Source organism: Engystomops pustulosus, chromosome 2, assembly GCF_040894005.1.
Source record: "Engystomops pustulosus chromosome 2, aEngPut4.maternal, whole genome shotgun sequence".
NCBI classification, from domain to species: domain Eukaryota; kingdom Metazoa; phylum Chordata; class Amphibia; order Anura; family Leptodactylidae; genus Engystomops; species Engystomops pustulosus.
Genome location: NC_092412.1, coordinates 91,172,195 through 91,182,965, shown reverse-complemented (window position 1 = coordinate 91,182,965; position 10,771 = coordinate 91,172,195). Strand labels below are relative to the sequence as shown.

The window sequence follows — 10,771 nt, the reverse complement described above, 5'->3', positions numbered from 1 at the left end:
CACTATTACATTTATTTAAGAAATTCACTGTGTTCCCATTTGGCATTCTACTACCCTGCTGTTGTGACATGAATAAATAAGGGGATTTTTTGCCCTGGACTTAAATGTGAGGCAGATTTCTCAAGTGTCTTAGCTGAACTAGTTGCTTACATCAACCAATCAGAGCTCAGCTTTCAAATTCCCACAGCAGTTTATAAAATGACAGCTGATCTCTGGTTGCCACCAGCAACTACAACAGTTTGACTCTCAGCCTCTTCTGATTAATGTCCCCATTTAAAAGGCATGCAAGAGAAACCGGCACTTACACAATCATAGAACAAGTGTATTTATCTAAAGGAAGTTTGTGTGCAGTTTTTGACACCTAAAAACTTATCCTGTCGACCTTATAGCACCATTAGTCACCGTTCACCATACCAGTATTAATGTAGATGCATGATTGAAGAATACAAGCTTTAACAATTTGAAGCAAAGTCATGTACTTTTGACAAATATTCACATACTATACCCTACAGCAGTTGTGAACATTTGGCAAGGGTGCCAGAGGTAGTATTTGTAGCCTTCCTTGTGGGCACAAAGACCTTTACCCCTGTACAGAGATGTCCAGGCAAGACTTGATCCATCCTCTTGTATTCACAGGCAGCCCACGAGGTCCTGTGTTCAGACTAATGTTTAAAGGGGTATTTCCACGAAAACAAGATTATTATATGTACTCAGGATAACAAAATAACACATTCTCTAATTCACTGTTATTAACAAAAATACAGCAATTCACAGATATAATTCCAACCAGTCATAGGGTACACAATTTTGGTTGCCCTGGATCTTCTGACTCTAGGGGCATCAGACATATTGTTCTCCTGTCTGGGCATACCTGGGCGAGTGTCGGGCTTACATAAGGTTGCATATAAGGAATCAATGGGAGTGACGGGAGGGGTGGGCTGTATCTAATGAATCAATAGGGTGTTGGGGGGCTTATATAAAAAAAAAAAAACCTTGAGGGGGCTGCTTGGTATAAACTAGGGAACAGGAGACTGTTTTAGTTTCTGTATTATTAATACCGCCACGTGAGTTCACTGCAAAGGGGCCCCCATGAGGCTCTGTCGTCTTGAGGCCTATTAAAACCTGGAGCCAACCCTGTCCCCACCCTTGCATTCCAGGACAAGTTTACACAGTGCCTTCCTGCCAGCAAGCAACACATTACATTGTGAGTAGAGTAAAGCTACAAGCAGATAAGATCTTTATCCAGGGGAGGAAGGCATATAGTATGCAAGTATGACAGTATGTAATGGCTGTGATAAAAGAGCTGAGAATTACATGTGTTATATGCATCTCCTCGTAAACTGAGTAGGTGTAAAGAGGATGGAAATGTTATTGGAGTTGTTCCTGACGCTGCAATTTTTTCTGTTTGGTGTGGTCCAGAGAATGCTATGCTGACACAAGGAATCTGTTTCTTCTGCAGTCAGGTACAGAAGGGGATGTAATTATTTATGCAATTTTTGGAAAACAAAACCCTTTCTTTTACTTATCCATTTTCACAAAAAGTTTCTGGCAAATAAAGTCTTTCATCCTCGCCCTTACAATTTCCTGTGAGGTTGAGGGCAGGGAAAAGATGGAGCCACAGGGTTCAGTTGGATTTACTGATTTCCACATCGGTAGTAGCAAGGTATGCAATATGTTTATGCAACCCAGTTGCTAATTGTACTGTACTGGGCTGCGAAGGGTACTAAACCAGTTAGATTTATGCTTATCTCTGTTTTAGGGTGGCAGTGCTGCCCCATGTAATTCATTTTCATGACAACAAAAATATAAAACAGTTCAAGTTGGGAAATAGATGCGTCCCTGACCATTTGTATGTTTTGTACCGACCTCAACCTGACATTTCCAATGTCACGAAAATCTATCAATCTAGTTCATTTTGGAATTCAGAACACGCTGTGCACACGTTGATTTTTGAGGCACATTTCAAGGGCTTCCCTGTGATCACATGTGGAGGTAACATTGCATAAACGCGCTGAACTTCTTTGAATACTGACATCTTAACTCGTCTCCGACCGTCCGCCAACTGTAGACATCAGCGGGCGCAGGTCCGGAGCGATGCAGTCTTCTACTGCTCCCGCGCTAGCAGGACTCCGGATGTTGTAACCACTACTCCCTTCTTCACTTCTCACAGCATTGCTCTGCAGTAATGCAGAGAAGAGCAGAGCTGGCGTGACCACCGGGTCTAAAGGGGTCAACTAGGGCTGGTGCCTCTAATTAGACCCAGTCCTGTTCTGGTCAGCACCACAAGTAACAGGTGGTGGTTTCCCTCTGTAAGGGTGATGTCACACATGGTGTTTTTAGGCTGTTTTTGGCCTGTTTTTAGTTTTTCAGATAGTTAAAAACGCATACGGTTTTTGAAAAAATTTGGATAAAAAAAAAATAAGTCAAAATGTCCCCCAGGAGTCTTTTATCTCCTCATGAGGGACAAATAAAGTGAAAACACACAAAATATTAATAAATATTAATTTAAAAAAGCACACGTAAATACATTGTTATCGCATGGGATAACATCACGTTTACATAGAGTTTTGTAACTGCAAATGTTAACAGTAATGTAAGTAGGTAAATCACCTCTCCGCAGCTGTAGTAACGTGTTTCAAAGCGCAATGAAAACGCAACCAAAACGCACAGTGTGACTGCGTCCTGCAGTGTATTTAAGCTGCGTTTTGAGACGCAATCCAAGGGCTTCCCGAGTGATCACATGTCCAGGTAATATTACTTTTCCATCATGTTTGCTAAAGGCAATGTTACCTCGACATGTGATTACAGGGGAACAGTGATGTTTCGTTCGTGAACGACGGTAGCCAGCTCTCTTCAGTGAGCCGATGGCTCCCTTAACCCCGCCGATTAATAGCTCACTAAGACGAGCCGGAATTCCCATCACTACAGGGAAAGCATCACGACATGTGAACGCGGCCTCAGGAGCATGATCTGCAGCCTGGGGGATTATTATTATGATAACATTTATCCGTATAGGATTATAAAATGTTTATAAAATCCTGCAAGTTTCTCACAAGTGCCTGATGAATGTCTAATCTGACCCACAAAAGAGAGAAACCTTATCTGATTGGCTGCAGTTCACACAGGGTGTAATAGGTGGTTATGATCGCTGCTACAACTCCCAGGATACTTTGCTCCAAGTTTCTTCGTGATACCGGATAACGTCAGTGTGAGGAGGCGAGCGGCGACCTCCAGTCAGCAGCACCGGCTCCACCACAGACTCCACTACCGTGCAGAAGATGGCGCTGCTGCTGCGGAGACTGCTGTCCGGCTGCAAGGTGCCTTCACTGTGAGTACATGACGGGGAGCGGAAGTGACGGATCGTCCTGTGATGTGACCGCGTCTCTTCTTGTATGTGTCAGATAGCGCAGGGCTACACCTACTATGTGTGTGTGGGGCCTGTACATGGCCTGTCTGTGCTCTACAAGGAGTCATATAGGATACATACTGTTCTCTTCTGTAGCCATGAGAGGCAGTGAGGAGGAGTGGAGCTACTAGCAGCAGTAGCTAGGGGGAGTACAAGTGACTACTCACAGGGCCCTTGGGACACTACAACCAGTGCCTAAGCTGCTGGAGATGCATCTGCTCTGTATATCCTCACATCTCTCCTTTCCATGAAGGTTATAGCTCATGCGTTTAACCATTTAATGACCAGGCCATTTTCATTTTCAGCGTTTCCATTTTTTACTCCCCATCTTTAAAAATACCAAACTTTTTATTTTTCAGTTTACAGAGCTGTATGAGGGCTTGTTTTCTGTTCATTTAGTATTCTATGCAGCCAGGGGCGCACCACCCGTGAAAAAGTCGCTTCAGCCAGCGTGCCCCCGTCCACGTCGGTAAAACACAGGAAAAATAGTTTTGTACCATGTTAGCCAGTTAAAGAAATTCCTGTTGCTTTTAATAGACCAAATAAAGTCACAATCTCAAGAAAGTTACTTTATTTGACCTATCAAAAGCAACAGGTGAAACACAGCTGATGTAAAAAGAAAAACCTCTCTATACTCCCCTCCGGCTTCCTCTCCCTGGGTCTGACCACGCACGCACTCTATGACATCAGGCGGTGTCACGGCCACAGGACATCGTTATGTGTGTGCCGACAGGTGGAACAGGAACAGGTGTGTGTGTGAACAGAGAGGATGATGGAACCGGGGTGAGAAGAAGCCAGAGGCGAATATAAAGAGTTGTTTTTTTTTAAAGGGGCACTGCTCTGGATATTTTATTGAGGGAGGGAGTGTGGGGGGATTAAGCTCTGCTTTGCAGTAGCTATTTCATTAAAACGGGCTCTGCAGTGGGCATTTAATTAAAGCAGGCTTGTTTTGCACTTCTAAGGCCGCGGTCACACGATCCGCTAGGCGTCCGTTCATGACGCGACGCTAGCGCACAGGGGGCGGTCCTCGGCCCGACCGCACATGCGTTAACAGGGAAACGCATGCGATTGATAAGCCGATCGCATGCGTTTCCCTGTTAACGCATGTGCGTTCGGGCCGAGGACCGCGTTATGAACGGACGCCTAGCGGATCGTGTGACCGCAGCCTCACACCCCCAAAGCACTTCAGCCTTATTTGCATATTTCTAAAGTAACTTTTTGGCAGCTAGAAGTGAAAACACAGCTATGGGTGACATGTGTGGGCATAGTCCCATGTAACATAGTTTGGGTAGGTAAATTGTGGTGACATATTCCTCATAAGCACCTTTTTATTCTTAACCCCTTCATGCTCTGCAACGGATATATCCGCCGCATAGCTATGAAGAGGGCTCTATCACCCGCGGTTGGTGCTTGCACCGATTGCGGGTGTTAACCTCTTCTTTGCCACATGCAAGGTCGCCGGCGGCACATAAAACGTGGCGCCACGTGGCTTCGTGAGTCCCGATGCTGAATGGTTTCAGAAGATTCGTTACAATGAGCCAGTGGCTCATTGTAATGAATCACATGCAAAAACTCCATATACTGCAGTACAGTTGTATTGCAGTATATGGTAGGAACGATCTGACCATGGAGGGTTAAAGTACCCTAGAGGGTATTAGAAATTGTGAAAAAAAAAGTTTCAAAAATGAAAAAGGGAAATGGCGCCCAAATGTCCGAAATACGACTTTTACACCTTTTTACTTGACATAAAAAGTGTACTGAAAAGTGATCAAAATGTCGCACAGACCTCAAAATGGTAGCAATGAAAACTTCGGCTCATTTCGCAAAAAATGACACCTCACACGTCTCTGTACACCATAGTATGAAAAAGTTATTAACGTCAGAAGATGGCAAAACATTTTTTTCCTTTTTCGTACACATTCGTTTAATTTTTGAAAATGTATTAAAACGCAATAAAACCTGTATAAATTTGGTATCACCACGATTGCATTAAACCAAAGAATAAAGTACAGCTGTTATTTGGAGCAAAGAGTGAAAGTTGTAAAAACTGAGCCCACAAGAACGTGACGTACATGTGTTTTTTTTTTTTTAATTTTTCCACATTTGGAATTTTTTTCCTGCTTCCCAGTACACGGCATGTTATAATAAATAAAATTTTATTACACGGGAAAGTAAAATTTGTTACACACAAAATAAGCCTACACACAGCTCTGTACACGGAAAAATGAAAAGGTTAAGGTGGAGGGAGAAGGTGGAGAGCGAGAAATGAGCGAAAAAACCCTGTGACCTTAAGGGGTTAAAACTTGGTTTCTATACACTAGAAACCAAAAGTTTGGACACACCTTTTCATTCAAAGAGTTTTTTGTATTTTCATGATTTTAAAAATTGTAGATTCACACTGAAGGCATCAAAACTATGATTTAACACATGTGGAATGATATACTTAACAAAAAAGTGTGGAGCAACTGAAAATACGTCTTGTATTCTAGGTTCTTCAAAGTAGCCACCTTTTGATTTGATTACTGCTTTGCACACTCTTGGCATTCTCTTGATGAGCTGCTAGAGGTAGACACCTGAAATGGTCTTCCAACAGTCTTGAAGGAGTTCTCAGAGATGCTTAGCACTTGCTGACCCTTTTGCCTTCATTCTGCGGTCCAGCTCACCCCAAACCATCTTTATTGGGTGCAGGTCTGGTGATTGTGGAGGTCAGGTCATCTGACGTAGCAACCCATCACTCTCCTTTTTGGTCAAATGGCCCTGACACAGCCTGGAGGTGTGTTTGTGGGTCATTGTTCTGTTGAAAAATAAATGATTGTCCAACTAAACGCAAACCGGATGGAATTGCATACTGCTACTTTGAAAAACCTAGAATATAAGCCATATTTTCAGTTTTTTCACTTTTTTTAGGTATATAATTCCACATGTGTTAATTTGTGGCTTTGATGCCTTCGATGTGAATCTACAATTTTTATAGTCATGTAAATGACTTTTTGAATGAGAAGGTGTGTCCAAACTTTTGGTCTGTACTGTATATTTAACTGGTTCGCGACCGCCCGCCGTGTATTCGCGGCGGCAGTCGGGTCCCGCTGCTTGGAGAGGGCTCACGGGCTGAGCCCTCTCCATAGCCGGTAAGTCTTTGCTGCATATTGCAGCAAAGACTTACCAGTAACACCCGCGATCGGTGCTAGCACCGATCGCGGGTGTTATCACAGCAATGGCTGCCGGCAAAGCTGCTGGCAGCCTCAAAAAGATAGCGGAGCATGGGCGCCATCTTGCCTAGGATCGTCGCTCCCCGTGACGTCATCGGGGAGCAGCAATCCTTCTCCATGGTAGCCTCGGGTCTTCCAAAGACCCGAGGCTATTTCGTTTTAAGCTCTTCATTACAATGTGCTCATAGCACATTGTAATGAATGAGGAGGAAAATCCCCATATACTTCCATACTGTAGTATGGCAGTATATGATAGGATCGATCAGACAACCTAGGGTTAAAGTACCCTAGGGAGTCTTAAAAATAGTAAAAAGAAAAATAAAAAAAAAGTTTTAAAAAAAAATTATAATTAAAAATCCTAAAAATTCAAATCACCCCCCCTTTCCCTAGAACTGACATAAATATAAATAAACAGTAAAAATCATAAACACATTAGTTATCGACGCGTCCGAAAAAGCCAGATCTATCAAAATATAATAACGGTTTTTCAATGCGTTTAACCCTGTAACGGAAAGTAGCGGCCAAAATCGAAAATGGCACTTTTTTGCCAGTTTGAAAAATATAAAGAAATCTATAAAAAGTGATCAAAAGGTCGTACAGTCCTAAAAATGATATAATTGAAAATATTATCAAATGTCGCAAAAAATTACACCACCCACAGCTCCATACACCAAAGTATAAAAAAAGTTATTAGCACCAGAAGATGGCAAAATCAAAAAAATAAAATTTTGTACAGGAGGTTTTAATTTTTGTAAATGTATGAAAACATTATAAAACCTATACAAATTTGGTATCCCCTTAATCGTACCAACCCAAAGAATTAAGTAGACATGTCATTTGGGGCGCTCATTGAAAGACGTAAAATCCAAGCCCACAAGAAAATGGGGCAAATGCGTTTTTTCACCATTTTCACTGTATTTGGAATTTTGGCATGGAATATTAAATACCATCACTATGAAGTGCAATTTGTTATGCAGAAAACAAGCCGTCACACAGCTCTTTACGTGTAAAAATAAAAAAGTTATAGATTTTTGAAGGTGGGGAGTGAAAAATGGACATGAAAAAACAGGAAAGGGCCCGGTATTTTCTAAATTGTAGTTTTATATTTTCTTATATATCTGTAAAACAAACAATAATAACCAAGACTTGCTCAGACCTTCAGTGCTCTATGATATTGGCAAAGAGAGTGCATTAGATAATAAAGTTAGAAAACATCGAAAATAACCAGGCGTTCAAGTATTTAGTTTAGCAGCTCCATCAATGCACACGGGTGTAGAGCCTCTAGAGCTTCTCAGCATGGTGCGGATCAGCACTAAGCTGTGTAAATGCATCTACATGCCAGTATGGTTTCCATTGGAAACTCACGCAAGTGCTGATAAATGGAAGGGACACTATTGGAAATAAGGTAATAGTGCGAGATTATAGTTTATAATGGAGACTTGGAATTGTTCTGTACTACCTTCAATTTCTTGTCATAATTGTGTGACACCAGAGGTGAAGAAAATTGTAAAGAGAAAATATTAAGCCAAGGGTAAACATCTCAAGCTGTGGGATAGTAGTGCATTTGATAGCTTTTTACTTTTATTAGCCTTCATCATTGATTGATCTATTTCTTTTTAAACTGTTTTGACCTCTTCTTTTTCTTTTTTCTCCAAGAAAATTGTTGAAAATTGATTCTGCTCAGATTTCCTGTGATTTTAAAAGCTTGTTTTACGCCATGTGTGTAGGATGATTTTTTTTATTTTATGTATTTATAAAATGATTTTTAATAGAAATATTAAACCAATATTTTACTGAGGACATTTTTATTGATTACAGAGGTAGTGCATAGGAGAACTGGACAACTGCCTGAAAAGATACCAATGTCTGACTTGCTTACCCCCCAATATCACTGTTTTATATACTATCCTTCAGCATTCTAGTTTTTTTATTTTGTGAATGTTTTTCGCATTTCTAGACATGTCCGTTCTGGTATCTAGCAGTATATACGTTAGAAAATATGGGCTATATAAAATATTAAAGGGGTTGTCTTTGCTTTAAAAAAAAAAAAAGTGGGGCTGGGGGCTATGAAAACAATATAACTGTTATACTTCCCTCCTCTCCCGTTCACCCGCGGCACCACCCATCACTGTTGGCCTCGGATTACAGAGACCGGTGTTCCTGTCCCTAACTATTGCTGTGTGCCTGCTACACATTGAAACTGATTCTGTAGAAGATTTGGCAGTCGGAAATAGAGCACCGGCCTCTGTAAAAATAATACCCTTTATCATGTCAGAATTGGGGATAGGATCATTTGTGATAAGGATCCTTAGGTGACAAGCTCATATATCTATATATTAGATGCTGCTGTATAAAGATGGTAACCATTCAGGAGATGTGAATGGGGTTTAGTCACCCGGTCTCTCCCGTCTTGGACCTTTAACCTATCAGACGAGACTGGTTACTTTAAGTATTCCATGTTCGCCTTTTTGGCTTCATTCATTTCAAATTCAAATAATAGAACATTACAGATGAGGATATTTTTAAAAAATAGCTCATCCATATTGTTATACAAAAGATCACTGTGATGCTTGAAGTGCACTGTGTCCGGTCTGTGAAATCCATCCAGCCCATGGTCCAAGATTCACAGACCAAATGCGGTCATTTGTCTCTGACCTAAGGCTTTTTCAGATCTAGTCATTAGAGTTATTCTGGTTAATGAATTTCCTGCACTACTTATTTTAGGTTTGGCACCCAGTTTCATTAGTTCTTGGAGGAGATTTCTCTGATCTCTAACATCCTCCATTTGTTTTAAATTCATAGTTATAAATATTGAATATTTGTGTAAGTTGTGCTGTACTATGCAATCATATTTACCAGAATAGGATACAAGTATAGTAGATGCATACTATTTTTTCATGTGGTAGGAATATATCTTGTTTACCCAGTTTCTTTGGGGAATAAATGCTCTCAGCTCTTTGGTTTTATTAGATAAAATTTCCCTTTTTTCCTGAAAGTGATCTCTTTGGGAGGCTCCAGGGGGAAATGAAGCATAAAAAGGTAGCAGAATATGGAGTTAGTTTTCTAGACATTGCATTTTTAACAGTTCCTGCATTTTATATTAGACAACATTTAGATTAAGGCCTTTTTTGCGACCTAATTTACCTTCTACTGTATTTTGAGCTTGACACATCTGCACCTCATTTGCTTAAAGGACTTAATGAGAAACTTCAAACAGTTTACATGTCAATTACAAAGAAAGTAAGGTTTTTACAGTTCCAGTAATCTGCCCACATTGCTGATCACAACATGATCCCAGGTGGGCATAACTCAAGACAGATGACATTCCAGGGCCAAAATTACAAAGAGCTTATATATTTTTAACATTACCAAGAATTCTCCTTTTCTTTGCATTGCCTTCAGATTACATTCGTATAAAAAAGGCTTTATTTGTGGCGATTGTATATGTGTTCTTCCTCAGTGATGGAGAAAAAAAATTATTATAAAATTCTAATTTAGTTTTAAAGATGTACTTAGGACTGCTTCATTTTATTATTTTTGGATGTAAATCAGGATACACACAGTTCACTGTCAGTAAGGAAAGATATAACTAAGGGATTGTACACAAGTATAGAAGATATATCTATTATGAACATGCTAGCCAAAATGTTCTATTGCTGCAGCCTTTTTATGTAAACTGGACAGTTTGCATGTTAATATTTAATTATTTAAATGACTAAAACAAAGTGATTTATTACTTGCCTTAGATCTATTGCAAAAGTGGCAACAACCCCACCAATAGAAAAATGCTAGCCTACTGTATGAGTTAAAAAAACCCAACTTTTCCAAAAGTAAATGATATGCTGGACATACATATCATACATGGATTGATCTGTAAATAAATTCCTTACTTATTGCATAAAAATATATGACGTTTTGATTGATTAGCCACAGAAATATGCAGTTTGTTCTTATAAAGCTTTTGACGTTCCTTGTACTGATTATGCCAGTCATAGGTCATGTCCTGCTTAACTTCTTTGGGCTTTGCCAAGAAACAAACAGTTCACGGGGGACTTATTTTTATACAGTCTCCACTTTGCAGTACTTTTACTACAGTGTAAAACTTGTGGTTATTTTGACATTAAAATGTGGTTTATGAAATGTTGAATTTACAACA

The 10,771-nt window shown here is 40.2% G+C and overlaps 1 protein-coding gene across 1 annotated transcript in view; it reads left to right on the top strand.

The window, feature by feature from the left end:
• Window positions 1–3,148: 3,148 nt before the first annotated feature.
• The window catches only part of CLYBL (citramalyl-CoA lyase), a 230,676-nt gene continuing 223,053 nt past the window's right edge, over window positions 3,149–10,771 (top strand). Inside the window, 1 exon segment of the mRNA XM_072135513.1 lies at window positions 3,149–3,328. Within this exon segment, the coding sequence (XP_071991614.1) occupies window positions 3,279–3,328 (50 nt within the window). The 5' untranslated portion in view covers window positions 3,149–3,278.